This window comes from Gavia stellata, chromosome 23 (assembly GCF_030936135.1).
Source record: "Gavia stellata isolate bGavSte3 chromosome 23, bGavSte3.hap2, whole genome shotgun sequence".
Lineage (NCBI taxonomy): Eukaryota > Metazoa > Chordata > Aves > Gaviiformes > Gaviidae > Gavia > Gavia stellata.
In genome coordinates this window covers 2,180,692-2,207,623 of record NC_082616.1, presented here as the reverse complement: position 1 = coordinate 2,207,623, position 26,932 = coordinate 2,180,692, and the positions used below count along the sequence as shown (strand labels likewise).

Sequence of the window (26,932 nt, the reverse complement as noted above, 5' to 3'; positions counted from 1 at the left end):
AAACACCATAGTGTTGGGTGGATACTATTCAAATCTTTTTTTTTTTACCCTGCCATGGTATTTACTAGTCGTATGCTATTTCCTAATGGGCGGTGCTGTAGATTTCATTAGAGTGTTTCTTAATTGTTAATGGTTGTCATTTGAATTGGCATTTATGTATTCTAGCAAAGAAATGTGAAGCATTGCATGTGAAATGCAGTGGCCAAGATGAAGTAAGTTGTATGTGGAGAAGACTGAAGTGCAAGAGAGAGACTGCTGAGGAGCTCAATATTCGATTAGAAAATAGGTTAATCATTTGGGGAGGAGATTAAAACATTAGGAGCTGTTTTTAGAAGACAATATATAAGCAACTATAATCCAAGAAGATTTTAAAATAAAGCAAAACAAGAAATGCTGAAGTTGATAGTAGAAATACTTCATAGTAAGTATATTTTTATCCTTATATCAGTATACAGATACTTAAGATTTATACTCACTGAAGTAGAAATACTTCAGAAAGGAGATGTGGCTAGAGAACAGAGCTCTGTTAAGCCCTAAGAGCTAGATAGTTTCGTATTAATGTCAGTAAACCACCCCTGCAGCGTCTTCGAAGGCACATGGTTTCAGAGAATTGCTGGTGTGGTGCTCCAAGGAGGGTTGTGATGCCAGGAGGTGAGGAAGACCCCAGATGGCCATAGCAAACATGAAAATTGTGAATATAGTTAATGTTGTGGGGCTCCATTTGTCAAACGGGACAATCCCCACTTCGATGTGTTATGGCTACTGGCAGCATAGGAGTTTAAGGTCACACTTTCATTAAAGTTTGCTTTAAATTCTGCATTTTGGAATTTTAAAGGCAAAACCTTGGGCCTCACCTACAACAGTAAGTACCCTCACTACCCCAGTTAATTTACTGCTACACGTGGGTCAGCAAACTAGAAATACTTCTGAGCAAACTATACTGCTTTGCTCTCTCCTGTGCTGCTGTTGTTATTCCTGTGTGACGGGTGGGGACCGTTGGATCACTATAAGGCACTTCCTGCGCCAGCTAAGTGATGTGTACCATAAGGCTTGAAGCAGGATAGCTGCCTAGTGAAAATGCACACTGCTTCAAAAATATATCGGTCTAACTGTTCTGTAGACTGGACACAGACGCTTCACAGTAGAATTGTACAGATCAGGTTTATTACAATGCGCTTACACATCTAGCAGTGGGTCAGGATACCCTTGTGATAATGTTACATGTGTGCTAATCACAAAGACAGTCTTCAGGTAACTTATTATTCCAAGCACCACGAAATCCACTGTACCCAGACTTGAGAGCAAAGGAGAAGAGACTTGGAAAATAATGAGAAATGAAAGGAAAAACAAAGGTTTCAGTTTAGCCTCCTGGTTGTATTCTGCAGGCATCACAGCAAAAGTTTGGAGGACAGCAAGGTATCTTTGCATGTATTTGTGTGAAGCCCTCCCAAATATGTGGGATAGCATGTAAAAAGGCGATGAAGGCGCATACTGAATTTTCAGATAGCAATGTGAGCCAATTGCAGGTGGGGGTCAACATATCCGTGCTGAACAAGAAATTGGTAGATTGAGAAGAGATCTTGAAGGCCAAGCTTCTCTGTGAAGGAGCAAAGAAGATGAGGAGAGGGTAGAGGTCAGGTCAGTAAAGGGATCTTTGCGCCAGCTTCTGAACGAATGTGAGCAGGGTGTTAAGCACTGTCACATCCTTTTCTCTGTTGTTAGGACAGGAGATGAGGCAGATAAAATCTGCATGGTGACATCTTTTCTGCTAGTATCTACAGTCTAGTTGAGGTAGAAGAAAATGGAGATATACAGCATTGTAGTCGTGATAGAAGTTGATGACAGGATACAAGAAATGTTACGTGGGCCAAAATGCGTATTTGAATGTTAACCATCAGTACTAAAAAAACTTAATAGCTTTTTGAGTTGGTATGAAAACTTATTGGGAAGAACCAGGGGAATGTTCTTGTTTCTGTTAAAAAAAAAAAAAGCCTCAAACAGGCTAGCATCAGCTTTATCCTTTATCGAGCAAGCGCTCTGTTGGGTAGGCTTTCTCTATAGGAAGGTCAGGGATGGGTTGGGTAGGTTAGAGGTGTCTGGAAATGTTACTAATGAGAAGCTGTAAAAAATACTAGCCCGAACTGTCCCGCAAAGCAGAAGTATGATGAAAAATTGCACTTCAAGAGACTGTTCTCATTAAGAATTATATGGAATTCCATCAGGAAATCTCCTTCAAACAGCTGTTTGTATCACTTATGTCTCTAGTTAAACATGAGATCACACTGCAAACCCCAAACTTCTATGGTAGACTCGCGGTCAAATTGTCATACAAATTCCTTCCATCTGCAAATCCAGAAATTTCTTGGAAAGCTCTGGATCGGATACTTCCCATGAAAACTTCTACCACTCTAGCTAATGGACTGGTCTTGCTTTGTTGGTTTTTTTCTTTTAAATTTAATCCCTGTCTGGCTCTGTTTCTTGATAGTTGAACCAAACATACTAAATGAAGCTATATACTGTTGATACTAAAAACTAGCATGAAGGAAAACAACTGTGGATGTTTTATCAAGGCCGTACTGGAATTTTCTAAAAGCACTTGTGGTTTTTTGTGATCTGGTAGTTCTTCCAGGCAATTAAACCTTAATTGATGTGGTTTTATATGTATGTTTTTAAAATTATTTCAGGCCAAACCAAAATATGGAAAAGACAATATATTGTATCTACTGCAACAGATAGGTGTGCAGGTTTGTGTAAGTGACAGATTTGAGTCTCTTCTCTTACACTTAATTTTATCTGTTTTTACAGGAAATAATGAAAAAAGTGTGCCACAACTCTTGATCAGAGACCTGAAATTTGAGAAGAAGTCATTAGCTAAGCTCATGTTTTCTCCTGATCAAGAAAATCATCCATCAAAAGCACCAGTAAAATATGGTGAATTGATTGTATTAGGGTAAGTGTTTATGTCTTGGTTGGAAGTGAGAAATGAAGGTAGGATGTTGGGGTGCGCTTTAAAGCAGGTAAAATGCAGGTTGCTGTGAGAGATGGTCCCACAACCTCTCACTTGAGCTCCCTCCTTTGCGCAGTGTATCTGGTGAGCGTGCAACTGGATGTTGAGTTGATCAGCTTTTCTTTGGTAGCTGATCTCACGTAAGGGAGGGAGTGGAGGGAGGGCTGCCTTTTTCTGTGGCAACCAGGCGTTATATGTAATGTGATACGTTGGAAAATCGCACTGCAGTACGCATGCTTTTTTGTGACAGCCTGAGCATGGAGGTAGGACTCTAAACAGTTGAGTAGATCTAAGTTTATTTTTGGCTCTTGTGTTCTTCCCAGGTAAGTGTTTCATGACAAAGGCAGCCAATTTGTGAAGGCTTTGCAAATTGATTCCAGGTTGTACCTAGACAGATGACTAATGTGGAAGGAGAGGTTTCCTAAGACTTCAAGTAAAACGAAAGGACTTTTACAAGAACGTGGTCGCTGACTCTATAATACCCAAGTGCAAACAGAAAATTTTAATAAAGCAAGTTTGCCGGCTGGCCTGTTTATGTTGACGTGTTCAAAGTGAGGGTCTGAGGGTTTTCTAATGGATTAAATTGGAGTTTCGGCAGACAGCATATCTATTTCTTATGGGGTTTTATTTCAATCAAAATTCTCTAAAATACCGACCCTGGTGGAGAGCTAGTATTCAGAATCTTTCATTTACAGTGTGAACACATCATTTACAGGTAAAGCTGCAGATAGGCATATGACCTTACTTGTTTTCATGTTTGGGACTCAAGTCTCTTTCACTTGTCAATAGTAGCTTTGAGATTAATCTGGGTAGCATTCCTTGCCCTACAGACTTTGTGTGTATATGGTGTAATTCTGTGGGCATGTTTCAATACTGTGTTTATCAATTCTCAGATTTAAATAGATGTGATTAATTGGAAATCTGTAGTTATTAAAACCGTACTAATTAAGAAGACTTTGTGCTTAGAATGAAAGTTCTTGTGGGTCTGTATCTCATGAGAAACTAAGTAATACAGGAAGATGGACTTTATTCTTTTTCTGTGCTTTTTGATAGGTACAATGGGTCTCTCCCAAATGGAGATAGAGGAAGAAGAAAAAGTAGGTTTGCTTTATTTAAAAGGCCCAAGGCAAATGGGGTGAAACCTAGCACTGTGCATATTGCCTGTACCCCTCAAGCAGCAAAGGTAAGCTCGATTTGTCTCGTTAAGTCTTATTTCTCCTGGTGCTGTCTAAAGAGTCCGGTGAAGTCAGTGCTGTTATGCTGAGATGAAATGATGTAAAGAGCATGAAGTTCTGGCTGCGCAAAGAATGGTTGATGTTTATCCAAGGTTTTTTGGTACCTGTCAGGGTTAGCAAGAAACTGTTCAGCAAAACAAATCTGGTGCCCAGTCCTTGTCGTGTCCAGAAAGAAAAATGTTTATGTTTGAAACATAAATGTTCAGGGCACAGGCTAGTCATGTAAAACACTTTCTATTTTGTTTTCCTTCCAAGCTCACTACAGACATCTGTTCTAGCCTTCCTGTTTTCGCAGTCATTCACGCTTTAGGGCTAACTTTGCTTCACGTGAAGCTGACTTCTAAGTGATCCTTTGCCAAAGCTCTGTGTGCATTTGCTACTCCATCCAATGGGTAGGCGTTCCCCAGGGACGAGGACAGGTGGGTTTCGCAGGGCACATTTTACACTGCTCGTAATCAAGTTCAGAGTTCCCATTAAGACGCAGTAAAGGAAGGGCATAGGTCCTGAAGTTGAATTGTATTTCCTGTCAAAACTAATAGAACTAAGGTATTACCATGAAATACTTAAGTATTGTGGTGATTCAAGTGTACGTGCAATTGTGTTCAGTAAGAAATGGAGCATTTCTACTAAAACCAATGGAATTTGAGAATGCTTAGTGGTTGCTTAGAGATCTCCGGTTCGAGATCAGGCCCTTGAACAAATACAGTCGTGTTAAGTGTTTGACTCCCTAAATACCTTGACACTTAAGAATATTGATTTCTAAATTCAGGGAATGACAAAGTATTCTGAAATCAAAAGCATTTTTCTAACCAAACTTATTGTAATAGAATTACCTCTATAGGAGATCTGTGAAAAGAACATTTATTTTTGCTAGTTCTTTATGGTCTTCAAGTAAGTGCTATTTAGAAGCACTTTTAGAAGAGTGCTTGTTCAGTTCCTCTAGGTAGTCGCAGAATGAAAATCTAGACTAACAAACTGAAACCCAGATTACTTTGCTACAACTTCTGCAACCTGTGCTGAGTTTCTCCATTTTACCCTGTTTATTTACACAAAAAATGTAACAAGTAGTGGTGGTATCTTATTAATCATCACTGATTTTAGTATGAACTCGGATCCCGTTTTTAGAGTGAATTCACTAAGTTTTTGTCCTCACTTTGCTTTGGAGAAGTTCAGGCTGAGAAGGCCATGAAGGTGTTACGTCCAGTTTTATTTAGCCTTTGCACTCAGTTGTTTTGTTCTTTTGTGTCAAGGCCAGCATTGCTTCAACCCAAAGCATGACTAATAATATGTCTTGGTTACACGTATTTTGTTGCAGTGTGCAGTAAAGAGACCAGTTTGGTCTGTTGCTGAATCAATCCTGCAGCTTCTTTTAATGGCCAGGACAGGTTTTTGTGAAGTTTAACTACAGGTGTGTCACTAACAACCATCTGCCTTAATGCATTAATTGAGCAGAACAAGAGCCTGGTTATATATATTGTCTGCTTTGCTGCTGTATGCAGTAGAGTTATTGTTCACTTGTTCAATAATATTTGGTGTTTTTTCCATAGGCAATAAGTAATAAGGACCAACACAGCATCTCTTACACTTTGTCTCGCGCCCAGACAGTAGTAGTTGAATATACACATGACAGCAACACAGATATGTTTCAGGTATGTGAAGTAAATAATATAAATGTATTCTTGCTTTTGGTAGTTTCTAACAGGACATCCTCTCAACAGGCTTTTTCCCTCAGACCCAAGAGTTTGCATGTGTCACTTTCTGCACTTTACTATTCAGAGCTGTTTAATTCTGTTCATTCCCAAGGCTGTCACATGAACAAGGCTGTGTATCTGTGCATCTCTTTTAGGCTTGGTCAGAGGTGAAAGTTGTTGTTCTGTGACTAATGCACAGGATTGTGGTTTTGCCTTTGATTGCTGGTCTGCAAGTCACGTAACCTGTCCCCTAGTCTCTCCTTGCAAAACGAAGAATGAAGTGTGCGGTTCTCTTTAAGCGCTTGGAACTTTGCTTCTAGCATTTACAAAGGGATTTGGGATCAGCCAGTTGGAGACGGGGTAGAAGAAATACAATGTGAAAATACAGTTGACACAACTAATATGAAAAACACCCCTAACTCCTTTAAGCAAACCCAGAAATAAGTCTAAAGCACTGGGAAATGGGGAGAGAGGAGGCCCAGTTCTGATGTGCTGGCAGTTCAGAGCAACTTTGCTGCAGTTCCTGTATGTATGTGAAGGAACCACAAACGCATTTGCAGCTGTGGTGTGCGCGCTCATATCTTACAATTGTTTCCTGTTTTTCTCAAAGGGAGGGGTTTTGTTTTGGGGGTGTTTTGTGTGCTTTGTTCCTTCTGATTCCTAGGCTGATCTTGCGTTGATTTTTTTTTTTTGGTTGTTGTTGTTGTTGTCGCTAATTTATGGTACGGAGTTTTGCTGTCACAGCATTTAGCTGTGACGCCACTGCAGGATCTAAGGAGGTGAGGTGTTGGTAAGTGGTGGAGGAAGCTGCTATGCAACTGCAAATACCTACAACAGAGCAAAAAGCCTGTAACGAGCTAACTGCAGCATAAGCTATTGTTTGTGTAAGTGTTCTCTCTTCAGGCATGCTGTGGCATGTACGCCGCTCTAAAATTGCCAGTGGTGATCCCTGTGTGCTGATGGGTTATCCTGCCTAAGAAGCAATAGAAAAATACATTCTGACAAAGCAGTTTCAGTCTCGTGAAAGCTCCCCATCCAAAATGCACCTCAGGCTTTTGGGTCTCCTGCCCAGCTGTTGATCAGTCTTAATATAACCAGCTATTTTGTAAGAGGCTGTTGAGAGCTTTGGAAGTGAGTGAAAGGTAGTACTGTGTAAGTGGGCTTTAAGCCTGGCTACATGGATGTTTGGGAGAGGGATACAACTTCTCTTCATGCTTTTTAAGGAAAAGGACAAGATGAGTTGACTGGAAAAGCAGTGAAACCTGTGCAATTCTATCAAACCCGGCAGAGTTGTGTGGGGAGACTGCAAAACTCATTCTTCCATGCGATCAGAAAAGAAGGCACAGCTACTAAAAAAAATCTGGCTGTAGTCAGAGGTTGTGTTCCTGTTGTGTGCATGTTAATGTAACCCCTCCCCACCACAAACATCTTATACCCGGTCTTCCCTGACAGATCTGCTGCATCTCAGTGCTCCACCAGAGCTGGAGAGTCAGCTCATGTAATCTAATTTTCCTATATCTACACCTCCACCTAGTTTGGCATTGTTCAGAGTATTCTGGGCATGCAAAGCAACTGAATATCACTTTTCTTCCATCTAACTGCTGTTTCCTAGCTGTTTTGACGCTGCTGCAGCTGGTCCAGCTGACCTGAGTGTAACCTTTCTGATGAGAAGGCCTTCAATGGGAAATCATCTCAGAATTGACTTAATTGCATCATTTTATTTCCCCTTCCTTCAGTTGGCTGCACTCAGCCTTCGGAATAACTTTGATCACATGGAGGTGGAATAACTCATTGATTCAGATTAGGCTTTAGAAACCTAAATTTAGATTGGTGGAAGGGAATGCTTCAAACTGGAATGCCATGATTTTTTTCTTGATCACTTTTAAATGCTTTGAGTTTGAGTATTCCTAGACCCAAAGGCAAACTTCTAAACTTCTTTTTTTACAATCCCTTTCCAGATTGGTCGGTCAACGGAGAGTCCTATAGACTTTGTCGTAACAGATACAGTTCCTGGAAGTCAGAGTAATTCAGATACACAGTCTGTGCAGAGCACTATATCACGGTTTGCCTGCAGAATCATATGTGAACGTAACCCTCCTTTTACAGCAAGAATATATGCTGCAGGATTTGACTCCTCAAAAAACATCTTTCTTGGGGTAAGAGAACTCTTTCTTTTTTCCTCTGAGTTCAATGCAGGCTTATTTTTAAACTGATTCATAGCTCGACTTCAGCCAAATTAAAAGTTTTCATTGATGTGATTTCTCTTAGGAGAAGGCTGCGAAGTGGAAGACATCAGATGGGCAAATGGATGGACTAACCACAAATGGAGTTCTTGTTATGCATCCCCGTAATGGATTTACAGAAGACTCCAAGCCAGGGGTGTGGAGAGAGATATCGGTGTGTGGGAATGTGTTCAGCCTCCGTGAAACCAGATCAGCTCAGCAGAGGGGAAAAATGGTAAGAGTAGCGACCGATGTTTTATGCAGCCTGTTTAAAATGGGTACAACCATAAGTGGTACAGCTTGGGCATAAACAGAGGCTGGAACCTGCCTCATTCAGTGTAGATGTCACCTCTGTAATTAGTTACGCTGACTTCTTATGTGTCTGTTCATACGTGAAGGTGTCTTGCTCAACCTGAATAACTGACATTTATCTGCAAACTACTACTTAATTGCAGATCTAGACTGCTCTCCTAAATTGAGTTGCCAGCCTCTTCTGCAAACTGTCATAGTCATGTGGACATTATAAAGAGTATTTTTGTGATTTTTCCCTCTTGAGTTAATGCTTTTAAGGTTTTCCCACTTTTCCTTTTTTATAGAATAATAAAGAATAATTATATTTTTACTGACACATGCCTATATACCTGGGTATCCATTTCCACCTTGGCATTCTGAGTTTTCCTCTTGGTTCCAAAGCATTGGTGACATTTCCAAGAGATGGTTGGGTTTAGTATGACTTGGGATCTCTTAGCAAAAAGAAATGCTACGTGAACATTTAAAGTGATGCATTTAGCTAGGAACGCTGACAGCTGGCTGCTTCTGGAGGAGAGGAAAGCCACGTGCAAAGGTGTGTTTGAAGAAAACAGTCTAAAATGTGGTGGAGGACTAAACAAGACTTATCAAGAAGTCTTTTTAAAGAAAAAGAGGGGAGGGAGAAGCTTACACTGGGCTCTTTGTGTGTATCTTGTATAGGACAGTCAGGAGCTGCTTGAAACTTTTTGTCTGGATCTTCCAGGCAGATCTGTATGATGAAAGTGTCTTATGTTACTCTTCAGGTAACCTTAAGTGACACCTCTCTCTTTGTCCCTCACAAGGTTGAGAACGAAACGAACCAGCTCCAGGATGGCTCTCTAATTGACCTTTGTGGAGCAACGCTGCTGTGGCGCACTGCAGAAGGGCTTTCACGCACTCCGACTGTCAAGCACCTGGAGGCACTAAGGCAGGAAATAAATGCGGCAAGGCCCCAGTGTCCCGTGGGGTTTAACACCTTGGCATTTCCCAGCATGAAGAGAAAAGATGTTGTAGACGAAAAGCAGCCGTGGGTGTATCTGAACTGTGGCCACGTCCACGGCTATCACAACTGGGGAAACAAAGAGGAGAGAGACGGCAAGGATCGCGAGTGTCCCATGTGCCGCTCTGTCGGCCCCTATGTGCCTCTGTGGCTTGGATGCGAAGCGGGATTTTATGTGGATGCAGGACCTCCAACTCATGCGTTCAGCCCGTGCGGACACGTGTGCTCAGAAAAGACGACTGCGTATTGGTCCCAAATTCCTCTTCCTCATGGTACTCACACTTTTCACGCAGCCTGTCCGTTCTGTGCGCATCAGCTGGCTGGTGAGCAAGGTTACATCAGACTCATTTTCCAAGGACCTCTTGACTAACACATGTGTTACCAAGGACTGCAGTAAACTGATAAGCTAAGCGATTCCGATTTTTAAACCAACTGTTTTTCGTATTCTCTGGGCTTTGGTTTGCATTAAGATGAAGAATTTTTGGGTTTTTGTTATGACAGCTAAATCCCTCTCTATCGAGAAAAGTCTGGAAAAGGAAGAAACGGGGGGAGAAGGGGGAATGCCTGCTTTTTTTAGTTCTGAAGAGGTGAAGGAAGTGGTGTAGAGTGAACTTCGATGCCTTCCGTTGAATGGGTTTGAATCATGTGCCCACAGTGTTTGAAAGTTGTTTCATTCTTTTTGTATATGGAGGGTAAATAGTTCAAAGAACATTAGTTTACAGCTTGGATGCAAACGTTGTAAAATATAACGTGTATATTAACTCTTTTCTATTTATCTTTATTATTGAGAATACGTAGAATGTTTAGAGAGTAGCATGGTCATAGTGTGTTCATCCAGCAACTGGATGTGTAGAGTAGTTTTGGGTGGAGAAGGACGTGAGATGGAAATGGTAGAAAAATCTTTTTTTAATCTAAAATACTGAGTTCTTAGAATAGTTAAAATGCTTTTTAAAGAAAGCTAATGCAAATTATGATGGCATAAAGGTGTGCTTTAACCACGTTGAAAGCTAGCTAAGAAGGACTTCTTAAAATGTCTTTTTGGTAGGACTGTACTTAAGATCTGGTTATGAGGAGAATACTTACCAGAATCTTTGAATATGCAACTTAGTCTAGATTGAGGATTTTTTCTCCCTTCACGCTAACACATCTCTTTATTTAGCATTAGTGACGTTTGTGAGGGTTTTTCCAATGTTAAACGTTAACAAACCTGAAAGATGAGGCTTATTTTGCTCCTTGCTGTTTGGGGCGGGGGGCGAGAGGAGAGGCAGATACACCCGTGCACGTGTGTGGGGAGCAGGGAGCAATTTCTCAATCGGCCACAGTCCCAACTCGCGACAGGCTTGTCAGTCGGATGTTCTGCCTTTCTCCTGGCCCGTTGCAGACTGGCAGACGTGGGAGCCACGGGCTTGCCTCGACCCTGCTGCGAGGCGCAAATACTCGTCTGGGCCACGCAGGGAACAGAGCTGAAGCCTGGTGCCCTGGGGACGCGGGCCTGCGCCCTGGCATCCCTGTGCGACTCGTCACCGTCGGCAATCCGTGAGGGGAGAGCTTGAGCTGGGACTGGACGGGACTGGTAGGCCTCGGGTGGAATGCTGGCGTGAGGTCTGCTGGCGCCGCGGTGGGCCCTGTTAGTCTCTCTCTGCTCTCCCCTCCCTACCCTTCCTTTCCCTCGGTATCCACCAGAAAAGGCCAGTGCACTACGTCCAGCTTTGCTGCTAACCCACCGTGCTTCATGGCAGATACACAACCTGACCTTTTTAGGATTGAGTTGAGCTTTTTTGGCCAGCTTCATACTTCTTTTTTTTCAAAATACGTACTGTATAATTGACAGTAGCAAATTTCTGTACTTTATAGCATAGCTTTAATTTTTCCTTTCGAAGCCGTTCTAAAATTTTCTTGGTTTAAAGAGAGACTTATGTTGCTTAGATGTCATGAATTATTTACTTTGTCCATTGTTTCTCCATTTTTAAAAAGAAATTATATATATTGTTTGGTTCACTCAGGAAATGCATGTGTCAGGAAACCTGTATTATAAGTTCAGTTAGCTGTCATGTACAAGTAACTGCTGTTACTCCCTTTCCATAGAAATATAACTGATTTTGATATTTTCCAGATTATATGCATTAAGTAATGAAACTTATGCAGCAAGAAATCCCTGTATTGTAGTTGTTCTAATCATTTTATTCAAACTATAGTATACTGTAGTTTAATTTTTATTTGCAAATTAATTTATTCAAACTACGTGAGTAAACACTTTTCAAAAATAGAAATTCTGGGATTGTCTGTGGCTTTGTTTCCAAGAGATGGGAAAGGCAGCTGGAGGAGGCCCTCCGTTGTCGCCTAAGGTGTCTGTTCTGCACATGTGGATTAAGATCACAAAAAAGAGGCGACTGTACAGAGTTTACATGTTGTCATGGATTTGCAGGGCTCCTTTCAGATGTGACCTCTCAATGTGTTTTATATTTAACCCTACATGAACAAAGGCGAGATTGTTGTTCGACAGACATAGTTAAATGATCTCATAGTCAAATGTAAGCAAAAGCTTCAACTAAGAGGCCTGGACTCTTCTAAAGTGCCCGGAGCTCTTGATTCCATCTTCCACAAAATTGGATTGATGCTTCTTCTCTGGTCCTGATCTTGTTGACTACAGGGATATGAAAAATCAGAAAAAGGGCACGGTGGAAGCTGCAAAGCAGTATGAGTAATGTAAAGAGGAGTTGTGAAAACAGATTGAGAACTGGATGGTAGCAGACATGTGGAAAGCGGTGTGCTCGCCCCGTGTCGCAGGCACAGCTGGGTGCTGGTCTGGAGCCAACAGTGCCCTGGGGTACCTGCACCTCTGACTGGAGAGGGGAAGAAGAGAGGTTCATGCCCAACACACAACCATTGTTAAACCTCTACCCCATTGAGATGATACGTTACGCTTTCATTATACTTCTCTACCTCTGCCTGTGCCCTCCCACCCCCCAAAAAAAAGAAACACCGCAGAAGAAGGTGTAGTCTTAGCAGAACTGGCTGTTTCGCTGGGTAGCATTATGCTAAGATAACCCTTCCGAGTCTGTCCCACATTCTCTGCCTGTTGTATACTTTTTTGACCCAAGCTGGGCTTGTTAATCCCATTTTTAAAAGGGCCGAACATGGGCACTCAAATGCCTCAGACACAGAAATTCCACTGCCAAAAGCGGGACAGTGGTGGTTGAGTAGTTTGAGGAACAATTTCCATACAACATGCACGCTAACTAAAAGCAGTAGCTTTGACTGCGCTTCCCTATTTGAGTTCCCCCGGGCTTCTATTCTTTCATAAACAATTTAAATAGAAGGTTTTGTACTCTGTAATCTGTTAAACGAATGTCAGATTAAAAGTGAAATGATCCCTTTGACTCGATCAGCTGACTGAAACACTCTGAGCTGTAAGGCCTTTGCTTCTGAACAAATTTGGGACCTGGGAGAAGCACAAGAGGTTGCACCGTGCTGCCTTTTGAGACGGTTACAGCTCCGCTCGTGTGCAGCCTAAATCAGCCCCTTGTACCTGCAAAAAACAGCCCTAAATGAGATCTGTGGCCTTAACCCGATTTCAGAGGTTTGTTCGAATGGAAAGAGGCATCGATGATGCAACCAGCAGATGGGACAGGACTGTTCCCTGGGACATCACCGCAAGCGTGTGGAACTGATGAGGGAATGCGTGTGGAAATGAGGTAAGTGTAAGCCCTTTCCTAGCCTTAAAGTTTTGTGAAGATCTGCAGAAGCGCATCTGGAAGTCCGCAGCTAGCTTTCTGCAGTTGGTTTGTGCGTGGCTGCTCTGTTCTGCGCAGTTCTTTGTGTGTTGTGTAATGCAGGTGATTCAATGAGCTAATTTACTTTTCAGCTGTAGGAAATGGCATGGATTTAACACGGGTAAAAGGCAGCAGCTTGGCACAGCAGCTGGCTAATGAAGCCCTTTCTCTTTTTCCAAAGCAGAAGTGGGACAGCTCTTGGTGCGCTGACTCGCAGCAGGGCAGGAGCATGTTGACGGGGAGGTTGCTGGGGGCTTTCCCTGGGAAGGCGGTGGGCGACGGAGCGTTCTGTTCCCTTCGCTGACTCAGTCATTGGGTTCAAGCAATGCCACGAGCCTGTGGTGTGGCTCTGAGACGCGTGGTGCAGGCTGGGGATGAGGTTTTTAATCCCATCAATGCCAGGCTTGTTACGCCTGCAAGAATGAGGCTGGTATCCTGAAAGGTTTAAGGACATGATGAAGTCACCCCAGCAGCCCTCCGGTATTTGAAGGCGCTCTGTAAATCCCATAATGACCCTGCTGTGGCATGCTTGATCTCTTTCTGAAGAGACACTTTCCAGGCCCGATTCTAAAAATACATTTCTAGTTTTACAATATAAATCTATCACGATGACTGGAGCTACCTGCACGCTGTCTTCCAGCCTGGATTAGGCCTGGTTGCTGTTGAGTTAGACCAGATTTCCTGGTCCTAGTCTTGGCTCGTGCAATCCCTGCTTCCTTTTCTGTAAAAACACTGGCAAAGCTCATCTATTTTTAATTGTAGCACTTGGCTTTAACATAAGGGCTGTGATCAGCCTGGAAATGCAGCTTCCAAGGCTCTTTCATGGCTACGGGAGATGACTTGTACATGCGCTCTTGCGCATCCTGTGAGAAAGATCTGGGAAAGCATCTCTGCGGGAGCTGTGGTGGTTCCTGTGACTTGTGTCAGGGGCCCTTTGGCAAGTGTGGCCTCTGCACGGGCAGCAGCGAGCCTGCCCCTTCCCGGGTGCTGCTTCCCGGGCAGCAGCAAGAGCTCAGGACCCTGTTTTCTTGCAGAGAACAACCCTGTCTCAAACTGTGCTGTTCGGATGCGGTATCCCATGGTAACGTACCCGGTGACACAAGCTGAGCCAGGGAAACACCGATGTGTGCTATGGCACAAGAAGCAGCCGCCTGCTTCAGCTGTGCTGGGTGCTACTGGTTGTCAGTCTGGTCCCGTCTCCCTCCTGAGAGCAAAAGGGTGGCAGATTTAAAGAGCAGAAAAAAAGTGCTTTTATTCCCTCCAGCCTAAGCTGCCCTGTGAGAGCAGCCGTCCCGAACACAGCATCAGGGGACTGCAAAGCCTGTGGTGGGACCGGTGGCTTCGGACGCACCTGAGGCTGTGCGTCAGTGCAGCGTTAGGGACCAGCATTAGCCATAAGCCTCAATGCCTGAATCTTTTATGTTCTTGTTGGTCCCCCTGCGAGCTGCTGCCCATCCTCCTCCTCCTCCCTCCGGCCCTGGCAGATACGGTCCATTCTGTGGCCGCAGCAAGCAGGCAAATTTGCAGAAGCCGGCCCCGTTCGCTTGTGTGGGATCAGGTTAGGCATCGGCTGGGGCTGCATCGCCTGAGGCTGAGCTCAGGGGATGCTGAGTGACCGCAGGCGAAGTGCCGGCTCTGGCAGTCCGGAGTTCCTGCCCACTCCCTGGCTCCAGCCTTCCCCCAAGATCTCCCCGCATCTTGGCTGCTGCCGCGCAGAGCAACAAGGACGCGGCGGTGGCAAAATGGGTGGACGGTGCCAGGTCCTGGTGTGGAAAAGGGGGGTGGACCATCAACCTGGTGTCTGAACTGTAGAGCAGGAGAGCTGGCAGTGGTCCTCCGGGTCTTCCTGCATGAAAAGCATTTGGGTCCAGAGTAATCGCTCTTTCATGTTTTGGTTTTCAGTGGTGGATGTTAAGTGTGTGCCTGGGAGGAATAAGAACAGCACAAGCAGATGTGACACTGTCCAAGCCTCATAGAAGTTGTGGCTCGGAGACTTTATGCCACCTCTTGGTGGCATCCTTGGATTTTTCCTCCTTTAATATAACTTCATTTGAGCTTAAATAGGCTTCCAGCACCTGAAATTCTTGCAGCAAGGAGACCCAAGACTTGGCTGCACACTATGAAGTGCCTCTTGTTTGTTTTGAGCCTGTCTGACTTTGCTTTATACCCAATTTCTTGTGTCACAAGAGGCAGTGAATAACCATTTCCCATTCACCTTCTATCTCCCACTCTTGATTCTGCCACCAGCGCGCCTGGCTCTCCATCCTTGTCCTGCCACCCTTCTTGCGGGGCTGGCGGGAGGGAATGGGAACCAGCACCAACGTCGCCCTATTTTCTGCCCTGTGATGTTTGCCTGGCTCTGCTGGTGAGGACGCATTTGTGGCAGCAGCAAAGGCACCAGCAAATACTCGGTTCCGCTGTCCCTGCTGAGGATCCAGCGCTATCATGCAGGGGGTTGAGACACATCGCAGGGGGTTGAGACACCTCGCATCCTCTGCGTGGTTGCAGATCCGTAAGGTCATCAACTAGAGCAGCGGTTCCCTGCTGCCAGAGGCAACTCCTTTGTAATTTGGCAACGCTTGCAATATTGTGTTGTTTTTATTTTGAATGCTTTTGCTGATTTAGTGTCGCTAAACAGCTCTGAGGCAGGAGTAAATTATTAATCTGCTCTGACTTCCTTCCTCTACCCTGTCTACGTACATAACAACAGCTCTGTGCTGAGATCACTACTGGAGATCTGCTGCCTTTCAGGAATACGCTGAGGGCAGAGTCCTTTGGAGTTATAAATCACGCCAGGATTGTCTATTTTTTCTCTTCCTAGTGGAAAGGTCTCATTAAAAGGCTTCCCTTCCACAGCACTTGCACAGCACATGACGGACTCCTGACGATTCCCCCTGAGCATGAAGCATGAGCAGCACAGAGAGGGTGGGTAGGAAATGATAATTCATATTTTCAGACAGTAGACGAAAGTAGAGTACACAGTTAAATCACTTGGGGGGGCAATCTCCCTTATGTGTATTCTTTACTAATAACTCCCAAGATCATCTTGTCTTATTTACAGCTCATTGTCTTTGTCCTGGTATTTGATTCTGCTTAAAAAAAAAATAAAAAATCAGATTCACTTTTCCTCTGCAGTTGTTTTATCTGCTGGTTTCTCAGTCGTGATCACCGTGGTTAGGATTTTTAAGTGTTTCTATTGAAATATGTGATTTTTTTTATTGCGTTGAACCACATTGGCTCGACTCAGGCCCTGCAAAATGAGTTTTGGGGTTTTTTGGTCATCTCTTCTTCAGCCTAGATGGGGTTTCCTTTCAGTCTCTCCTGGAAAATGCTGGAAATGTGAGCTGGTCAAGGATAAGGGAAGAGCGATGGCTTTCCTGGGCTCCTGGGAAACAGCCACATGAAGGATGAGTCTCTGTGTTTCATCTCTGGGCTGAGGGGATCCATTTCTTTCCCTGGATCCTGCTCAGATCCCCAGCACCTCCCGCTTCCCAGCCCTCCGACACCTGTAAAATAACTTTTTAATACGACCACCTTACAAATGGGATCTATCTGTGTTATTCCCTTTGGTTGGCAGCAGTTTAGGAGCTGAATGAACACAGTCTTTAGTGCTTCCATATCCTCTTCTCTCCAAAATAATATTTTTAGCTGATCCCAGAAGATTTGAAGCAAAACAAATGCACGCAGCGATATTCTAAACTTGCCTGGATGCAAAGCTAAAAACTGCAGCTTGCTGTCATGCGCTGTAGGAAAGGAATTGAGTCAACTCATCCTTTCCAAAAACCCATGCTTTTTTTTTTCTGTTGTGTGGGAGGAGGAGAGAATTAGTTATTCAGTGGAACGAGGACAATTAAAAGCAAACACAGCTTCCAGCGATGCCATCATCTGTTCTGTTAGCCCTGAGCAACACAGAGGCAACCTGGCTTTTTAATTGGCCTCTTTTTTCTCTCCGGCCCGTGCTTCCAGTTGGCATGGCGGCTGACATTTTCAAAAGTCTCTGTAGGACTGAGATGCAGGCATGCCTGCTTTTGTTTTGCCCGGACAATCACCTAAAATGTGACTTTAAAGGGGAGGAGAGGCTCCAAATTGCGGGGGATTGAGGTGTTACGCTCTCACCTGCCCAGCTTGCCTTTCCGTGGAGTGTTGCCTTGTAATGGGGACGTGTCAAGTGGAACAGGCTGCCCAGGGAGGTGGTGGAGTCACCATCACTGGAGCTGTTCAAGGAACGTGTGGACGTGGCACTGCGGGACATGGTTTAGTGGGCACGGTGGGGTTGGGTTGACAGTTGGACATGATGGTCTTGCAGGTCTTTTCCAACCTTAGTGATTCTGTGTCCATGGGTCCCACCATGGGATGAACCTCTGGTGTCAACCTCCACTGCTGGAGGATAAACGTTGTCTGAGATGGGTCGTGGGGATGCGGGCACCTCTCCCATCTGCTGCCCCTTCCCTGCAGCTTGTGGTCACGGCGGCCAGCTGGGCAAAGCCGGTCCCAGGCTCTGCAGAGCAAAGCTGCCAGGGCCTCAGTTCACTTAATTAGCTTGATTTGCTTCTAAAAGAGACCTAAATCAATCAGAAGGTCTTTTAAATGCCGCATAACAGCACGGAGCATGGATATTTAATGCTTTTTTGCTTATTTGCATTAAAAGTGGATTCAGAACAGCTTTCCTGAGAGGGAGGGTAAGCAATGCCAAAGCCTTCAGCTCTACCGTCGCTCCGGGTGTTTCCAGTGTTACTCAGCGTTTCTGCCAGCGTCACTCTTTATCACTTGGAAATCTCACTCCGCCTGTTCTGGAGCAGGAGAAGCAGAAGGTGTGTGCAAGCGCCTTTGGGTGTTGATGAATCAGGGCTCATGTCGCGCTCCTTGGCAGCTCCTGGCAACTGCCTGCCAGGGAATGCCGTGGCCGGAGCCGGGGCAAGTGCCTTTGCAAAAGAGGGGCTTGACTAGAGACCGTGCCACCCCTGAAGGAAAAAACACCCCAGCCCCCCTGTCCTTAAAACAATATCGCCAAATGCACAGTATTTATACAGTGGAGTGTTTTTCATGCTGTGCAGGCCTGGAATTAGTGTTCCTCACGACAGCATAAATATATTTATAGACCATGTGTGTCTGCATTTTGTTGTATTTTTATCTTTATAGGGTAATGGTTAATAAAGCCAGGCTACATTTATGTTTCTGCAGTGAAAAATATGTTGAATAGTATCACACAAGAGGCTTAGGCTCTGCTGGCCCCAAACAATCTTTCAGAGAGTAATTTAGGGGCTAATTCACACTACAGAAGTATGAAGGTGGGATGTCAAGAGGTTGGCTTCCCCAGGACACAGCAGAGGAAGAGCAGAGCAGCTGTGGGAGTCCCCAGGGTTGGGGGTATTTAACCCACCTTTGCTCTTGGTACTCAAAAAAATAGCAATGCATCCAGTGTATTCTGCGTAGCAGCAGTTTGTGAATGACTTTCCTCGGCCCAGCTTGCCTGGGCATCCTGTATGCGTACCGTCAGCGATCACCGTATGTTTGCTCCCAGATCCTGAGCAGCAATGCAAAGAGGCAGCATCAGGTCCAGGCGTCTCCCGGGCGATTCTGTCCCATCTGTGGCAGAACCTCCCCCGGGGAGCTGTCAGCTAATGCATTTAATGTGAGCTTTTCTGATAGTGGAGGGTGCTAATCTTTTAATCGTAACGTCTCTGCGTACTGAGTCAAATGTCTTACAAAACTCCATTACGACTGCCTTTTATCCGCCAAACTTGTTATCTCAAAGGAGGAAAGCAGCTTTGCCAGATGTGAGTTTTTCTTCCAAAATAAACCCATGTTGATTGGCATTATGTTATTGTCCTTTATGTGACAGCTCTGATCAGCTTTCTCTTTATTGTGCTCAGTATGTATGTCAGATGAGCTGGTCTAAAATTGTAGTTCTGGCTCTCTTTTGAGTACCAGATCTTAGTGTCTCTGCAATTTCCCTACTATTTCAAAGGGGGGGGGGGGAAGAAAACCCAATAAGAGTTTCCAGATTGCATCAAACCCTTTTTTCACAAGTTTTAGCTGCAAGCTTCTTTGCATCAGCTGATTTTAAAGTGTATTGTTCATAATGTAATCACAGATCCATGGAAGGTCCTCTCCTGCATTAGTCTGCCCCGTGGCAGCATCGGCTCTACCCAAATCCTGCTTGCGAGCGTTCATCTCACCCTTTCAACGTCTGCAGATCAATGGAGACTCCACAGCCTCTCCAAGCAGCCTGTTCCTCAGTTCATCTTCCTAGTGAGAAATTGCTCCTCACCTTGAACCTAAAGCCCCCCCGAAGGAAAGCTTTAGCACATTACTGCTTGTTATTGCCTCCACAACCCAAAGCATTTGGAGGCAACAGTTTTTTCTCCCTCCTTCTAGCAGCCTTTTACATATGGGAAGGCTGTGAGCATGTCTCTTCTCAGCCTTTTCTTCTCCACGCTGAAGCAGTCCTTTTGATCTTTCGTCGTAGGTTGTGCTTGCCAGACTGCTGGGGTTCTTCCTTCGTGCTTTCCAGTGTTCAAGGAACATGTGGACGTGGCACTGCGGGACATGGTTTAGTGGGCATGGTGGTGTTGGGTTGGTGGTTGGACTCGATGATCTTACACGTCTTTTCCAACCTTAGTGATTCTGTGATTCTGTTTCCTGAGTTCTGTCTTCAACTTTGCCACGTCTTCCCCGAGGCTCTCTGCTTGCTGAGTGAAGTGAGGAGGTCCCTGCCCATGTCCTGCCGGTTGTATGTGCTTCCTAAGACTCCTACCCACCTCCTCCGCTGGGGAAAAATATCCCGACGGTTCTTTGTTTCAGTACATTTCTGCCCATCGAGAAGCATTTCAGTTTTGGATGCCTGAGCCCCGAATGCTGAGCAATTCGGATCTTCTAGAGTCTTCCTTTCAAGGGGGTGATCCACACCAAAACAACCCTCCGCAAGCAAATGTTAGTGCTGCTGACAGCGTCACTGCCGTGCAGCCCTGGGATGGGGGTAGAGCAACTTCCACCCTGAAAAACATGGAGAGGCTCCCTCCCTGCCACGGGCTTCTGTGCTTCTCCTGGAGCACCCCCAATTCACCACTCTTTGGGGGACAGATCCTGCATTAGGATCGGTCCTACGCAGAACAACAGTCTTACACAGCCGGGCTACTCCCATCTTCCCTGTGAAACCAGCTCATTAATGAAATGAAGCTAGAACTCATCAACTCCCACCCTAACAAGGTAAACTGAAGAGCAAGTTAAGACCAAAGATTTACCTACCATTTGGGCGGTTGGGTTTTTTTTGTTTTCTTAAAGAAAAAAGCAATGCAAAGCAAAAGATTTTATATTCTAAGCACTTGTGCAGAGTTTGGAAATAAAAACGTTACAACTTTCTGCAAAAGGTACGCCTGTTATCGATCGACAGCTTTCCCCTGCATGACACTGAATGAACTCATCCAACAAATGGACCTGGAAGAAAAAAAAAGGGAGGAAAGGTGCCTAACAAGCCTTAAGCCTCTGATATTCAATTTATTAAAACTTAATGATGAGCTATTAATAATGAATGCAGCCAGGAAAATGGGAGAACTGCAGTATAATGGCCTCAAGATTTCTAGTTAGCCAGATTTCTCTACAGAGCTGGGAAAGAAGAGGGCAGCTTTCAAAAGAATGAAAAGGCTCCTCTGAGGGACAGATGTAAGCAGCAGCCTGCAACAGTCTCTGCGGGCTGGGTAGATCGGTGGAAGAGTATTTTAAGTGTTTCTTTCATTAAAAGCTGAACTGGGGGTGGGTGGCACGCACGTCGTGTAAGGAAAAGATGATCGTGAATGCCAAGACCTTGAGTATAGCTAGGGAATTGGGGTCATTTCCTTGCTGAGTAGGGAATTGGGGTGATTTCCTGTGTGAAATTAACTCCTCCTCCCCATGTCTCCCATCCCTCGCCGTACGCTCACAGAAATACAGTCTCCTGCCTCTTCGGCCAGATTTCAGGACCCAACGTACCCATGGTGGTGGCTGTCAGGGACATGCCGAGGGATGTGATGAACGTTACACCTTGAGCATAAACAACTTGCTCGCCTGTTCACCCTGTAGTAACGTTGTCTAGACCGTTTCCTTTGGTGGCTGCACGAGCCAGCGTTATTCAAGTGAAGATACAGCACATCTGTGACTTCCCTTTCCTAGCTGCCAGGCCAGCTGCCTTATCAAAGAGAGAAATGGAGTTGGTTAGACACGGCTTGTTTTTGTAAGCCCGTAGCGGTGGCTTTAGGATCACGTGGGTCTTTAAGGTTAATTAATGCTGTATTTGGATGTCCCCCTAGATATCGATAATAGGTTCTCCGGTCCTGTGGGACCTCGCCTATCTCCAGAGTTTATAAAGTCGTTCACTGATAACCGTTTGATTAGTTTCTTGAGGGCTCCAGAGTAAATTTTACTCGGCCCTGCTGACTCTGAATTCCTCTCATCTCTCTTAACTATTGTTTAAGCTGTTCTTTTCCTCATCTGGCCTGTATTTCCTGTCTCTGGTTGTTAGTATGAAACGTGTTAATAAGCATCTGGATGCCATTAACATATTTTGTGAGAACAGAAGCAGGATAAAAAGTAGAAATTGAAGGCAGAGCCTACGCAGAAGTAAATCTGTGTTCTCTTGTGTTTGCATCAGGAACAACCTCCCAGAAGAAGACACCTTTGCACCTCTCGTGCTTGTAAAACAGGCCAATGGGACTGGTTAATACCAGTCAGGTAGGTATGAAAACACATTATGGACAAGGGAGTTGCCATGTGGTAGTAAGAAATGCCTCCACAGGGTCTAGAGGCTATTGGAAAGAGCTTGGTGTGCCTGTGGTCATCTCAAAAACCCTGTCCCAATAAGCATTCCAGTTCTGGCTCCCAGAGCAGGGAATAAGAAGGGGCAGGACAGAAGAGTGCTGATGACTTTTCTCCTTGCTTTTCAGGGCTGGGTGAATCCACAGAGCGTATCTGAGGCTCTTTTGAACAGTCACCAGCAGATGAAGTAATGTGAGGCCTCACCCACACCACAGTTTATTCAGCCAGCTGCTGTAGGTCGTTTAACAGAGGTGCTTTTTAATACGGCACGAACATCTTATTAAATCAAGCACTGAAAAATGTCACTTTGATTTTGACATGCTACCCACAAAGTACGATGCATTATGTGTTGTTGTCAAGGTGAAGAAATGAATTAACGTGGATTTTTAATTACTTTGATCTTGAACTCTGACAGAAGTTGGAAGGGAAACATCATCCTAGATGAATAAAGAGGTGGTGCAACAGCTGATCAGACCTCTGGTGAGGAGCGAAGCCTTACAAATGCAAGGAGGTGGTTTCGGTCTTGTTTCTGTTTCTAGTTTCTTCGATCCAGTTGCTCAGTTCCTCCGGAGGCTTCTGCTGGCGGCAAGCAGACACCAGGAGACAAGAAAAGACATGTATTGTCTGAAATCCAGGTACGCTTCATTTCTGGAAATTTGGGGAAAGGCTGCCATCTGCTGTAATACAAAGCGGTTGCTGGGAATAAATCTGACCTAAATCAAATCATAATAGTCGCGTTGTAGCTGTGATGCACTTAGGATAGGAGCAAGGTAAAACAAGCGAAGACGAACTGTGCACTTAAAGGCGTGTTGATGCTTTCTCCTAATAACAGCCATTACCTGTCCCTACAAAATCATACCCTTAGAGGAAAAGGACCATCCTCGTGGTCCCCACCTGCTTTAATCCCTGGTATTTCCAGTCGAGGTCAGAGATGGGCAGCGGGGGACTGAGGCAGCGATGCATGGAGCACCGCTCAGGGTGGGGGAACCTGCTGTGAGGGGGACAGGGTGCTGCTTCCTCCGTTTCATCTGGGTGCTCATGATCCTTCTACAGCCCCTCAGCTGTAGAATTTTAAAATGCACCAAGGTGTGTGTTTTTCCTCTCCGTGGTATGTGTGTGATACCTAAGATAGCAAGGAGTTAGCTTGGCCGCTTCTGCATTGCTTCATTGGGGTTCCTGTGGCTGTACCCTCCACTGGTGGACCTTGCAACCTAGAGCAGAGCAAAGTCTAAAACCATCTATAATTCAGGGTCTTTATCTCTGATCTTTAAAATAAAATCTGTACTGAACCCTGTGGTAAAACTAGAATCGAATTCCTATCTCTGGAAGTCCCTAAGATCCCAGCCCTGCTTGCTTCCTACCTTCTCTAAACATCACCAACTTGGTCTGCTTTTTCTGTACTTTTTTCTTTTTTCTCACCTCACGTCATCGCTTGCTTTGAAACTGCACATTTCAACTCACAAGTAATCTCAGAAACAAGAGCTTTTAGTTTGCCTGAGTAAAAACAGACTGAAAGGCCAGAAAGAATTGTTCCAAATAAGAGTTAGCATGGAAAAAGGTGGGAATAAAGGACAGGAGCTCCTGACACCCTGCTTGTTCCATAAAAAGAAATGTACTGCCAGGCTGTGGGGTGGCAACTCCGGCGGACACGTGTTCCTGGAGTCCTTTAAGAGTCAAATACCTCCTCTCACGAATGCCCAGATGAAAAGGATGCACTTAGGAGATGTAGTTTTTAAACCATTTGGGTGGCGTATTGTCTGCCTGCTTGTAGGCACGCGTCTGGCCCTCTGTCAGACGGTGCCTAATACACTAAAATCCAGTAACGTCAGGACGTTTCGCTGGTCCTGAGATACCAGAATGGTTGGAAACAGTGAAGTCTGGGAAGGAAAAGAATTGATTGTTGGCTGTGTTTTGTTACAGTGGTCAGGAGGTCTAACATCAAATACAGCTGAAGAGGTGGTCGGATGAAGGTGGTAGGTAGTCAAGCCTAAATGGTGGAAGCGGACAGAGAGAGAGCGATGCCAATAAAAGAGAGGTAAATATTTGTCAGCAGTACAAAGGTGTGGGTCAGACTGGTGAAAACACTCAGGGTGAGATGCAGACCGGAAAAAGAAATGAGAGAGAGAGGAACTTCTTCAGAAGTATCTCAAAGAGCAGCAGGATTAGAGAAAGAGTCTACAGGCTGCAAGAGGAGAAGTCTTACTTATACCTAGCCAAGCTGGAGGGCTTGATAAGGCATCTTAATCCCCATGGATGTTGTAAGTAAATGCTATAGGTGAATTCCATACGCATCAGGCACGCCTGGTCTTTACACAGTGATTCCTCATTGCCAAAGAGGAGACTCTCCTGTTGTGTTTTTCAATAACTTCCTGTGTCACCATTTAATTTAAAAGCAAAGCCCTGTTTGAGTCCATGGTTGATGATACTGGAGTTGCCGCTCGGACCAGACTGTTTCCCATTACACTTCCCTGAAAGCATCCCGCTAGAATCCCTCCTTTTGTAATGTCAGGGTGGCAGTGGCTGAATTCAAAGGGAGCGCTGCACATAACAAAGCTAGCCTGGAAAGCTGACATAAAAAAAGCCAGAGCCCCTGATGACTCAGGTATTAATGTACTCCACTTCATTAGAATAAGCTGCTATCTGATAAAATGTGCTCACTCCAGATACAGAAGCAAGAGCTTTTAATTTTACGCACCCTCTTTACTGGAGGCTGACAGTGCCAAGAAGAAACTGGGTTAAACGCAGATACATCTGCAGCCTGTCTAACGTGCCGAGGAATGACTTAGAGCCAGGAGGAGCTCCGCTACTACTGCAGACACGGAGGAATAAATGCTGTATCATTTAAGAGCAATGGGAGAGATTTGGCATCCCTGTTCCATGGGCTGTGACAGTGTCTTGATGGAGTCTATGAAGAAACTGTCCTAGACAGAGCCATTCACCTCCACTACCCTGATCCAGCCACTTTTCCTCCCTGCAGGGCCCTTCTTCTCACACTTTGTGCGCTCTGACATGCAGTAATGGCCCGGCTTATTCTCATCTCCAAAGAAAAATGTGGGTATTGTCCTCCAGGGTCAGACCAGGCACCCATCCTGCCCTCTGTCTTGCCTCCAGCAAGGTTACAGCATGTCAGGCGGTGGCCCGTGAGCGCAGAGGTGGGCCAGTCATCTGTCCTCTCTACATGGGTCTGATCCTGAGCTCTAACAGTATTTGGCTGACACGATAAAAATAACCTTCAAAATTGTCGTAGGTGTTCATTTTGAAAGCCACTAATGTTGCCCGATAAAACTGCTATCCCATTCTGCATCTTTCTAAGCTCCTGTCTTGAAAGGTTTCTTGTGGCATTGAGCGCCACGCTCCACTTACACAAAGCATGGAAATGTTTTCCCCGCTATTGGCATGAAAAATTCAGTTTTAATAGCCCTTCACATCACTGAAGAGAAGAAGAGCAGAAACTCTCCATCTGCTTTCTCTGCAGTGTTCATTATTTTACATATTTCTTTTATATCCCTTGCTTCCTCCAAGGAGAGCTTTTCCTTGGTGTTTGGTTGTCCCTATCATTGTTTAATGCCGCTCTTTTAGAGACAAGATTACCCACTACAGTCAGGGTTCCTGGGGGATCTGCCCCTTTAATTACATTCAATCATTATTTTCCCCCATATTCCTTATGGATCCCAATACCTCATTCATTTTTTTTACTTGCAGTACAAGCTGAGCAAAGGTTTTCTGTGAAAGTTTCTGAAAGCTAGCGGTACCAGGACCCTGCAAGCAAGGACCTTCTGAAACACTGCAGCATTCCAAGAAAGGAACCCAGATATTACTAGAGATAACCCAGCTTTTACAATAGTTGGCTACCAGTTCTGCCACCGAGCAGTAATACGCATTTCCTTACTTTTTATTGTCTCTTGCACTTTCTTCTATCTGGGAAAACATCGAGCTACTTTGTTCTTTTTACTGTTTATTTTCTGCATCACAAAACCCACTGTTTCCCCTGTTTCTTTTCCAGGAAGACTCCGCGGAAGACTCCTGAACTGGAGTGAGTGTAGGAAAAAACCCTGTCATATTTCTGTAGTTTTTCAAGAACGCTGATTTAACTCACGTATCTGAAAAAGTAACGGTAGAAGAATTTTCCTGGGTAAAACCACTGGGGATTGGAGTTGTTTATGTAGGAGACTTTTTGTAGGACTATGTCCCACATGCACAGGAATAAGGATGTTTGTCGTTCTCTATCGCTGGGGCACTGTAACACACTGGCAGCACTGAGTCACGTTCTGCAAAGCCGACGTGGCCCTCGGCAATCAGTAAGAAGCAGAGATAACCGAAATCTTACAGCCAGAAGACTTACCGTAAAAGCATACTTTACGGACATAAGTTGTACTCAAAGAGGTAGACAGACAACACATCAAGTGAACTATGGTTGACTGACTCACAATTTCCTCGCCAAACTCTTATCTGCAGAGAACCGTCAGCGCGTTCAGGTTGCGAATGTGAGAGTTCACAAGACCAGCCACGCTGCGTGCCCTGGGGAAGTTTGTTACGGTTTAAACCAGCCTTTCTTCTCAAAGTCACTAGAAATCACCCACTGAGTATCCTACAGTCTGGGGGGGAGGAGATAGCTCGGGCTGGACTGGCGTTGTTACTGCCACCGTGGTGTTTAGGCGGAAGATGACAGTCAGAAAAGCAAGCAGGAGGAGGTAACTGCACGTCTCTCACCCTTTCCTTCTGGTCCACAAATATTATGCAGCATTAGTTTATTCTTCCCAAGGGAAACAGAGGGCTTTGCTGTTAATACAAAATGCAGCAGAACAGTAACAACGTTTAAGTCGGAGATAACGTCAGTGAAGCATAAGGTAGAAAATCAAACAATTAAGGTAGAAAATCAAATAATTTGCTACTTTCCCCGTGCGAGCAGATAACAAGACTCTCTTC

At 44.8% G+C, this 26,932-nt stretch overlaps 1 protein-coding gene across 1 annotated transcript in view; it reads left to right on the top strand.

Annotated features, from left to right (window-relative positions):
• The window catches only part of PELI1 (pellino E3 ubiquitin protein ligase 1), a 45,671-nt gene extending 33,996 nt beyond the window's left edge, over positions 1-11,675 (top strand). The window contains exons 2-7 of the mRNA XM_059828493.1: positions 2,806-2,950; positions 4,061-4,190; positions 5,790-5,891; positions 7,892-8,089; positions 8,202-8,390; positions 9,247-11,675. Coding sequence (XP_059684476.1) covers positions 2,880-2,950; positions 4,061-4,190; positions 5,790-5,891; positions 7,892-8,089; positions 8,202-8,390; positions 9,247-9,813 — 1,257 coding nt within the window. The 5' untranslated portion in view covers positions 2,806-2,879 and the 3' untranslated portion in view covers positions 9,814-11,675. The remainder of the gene's footprint in view (positions 1-2,805; positions 2,951-4,060; positions 4,191-5,789; positions 5,892-7,891; positions 8,090-8,201; positions 8,391-9,246) is intronic.
• Positions 11,676-26,932: the final 15,257 nt, after the last annotated feature.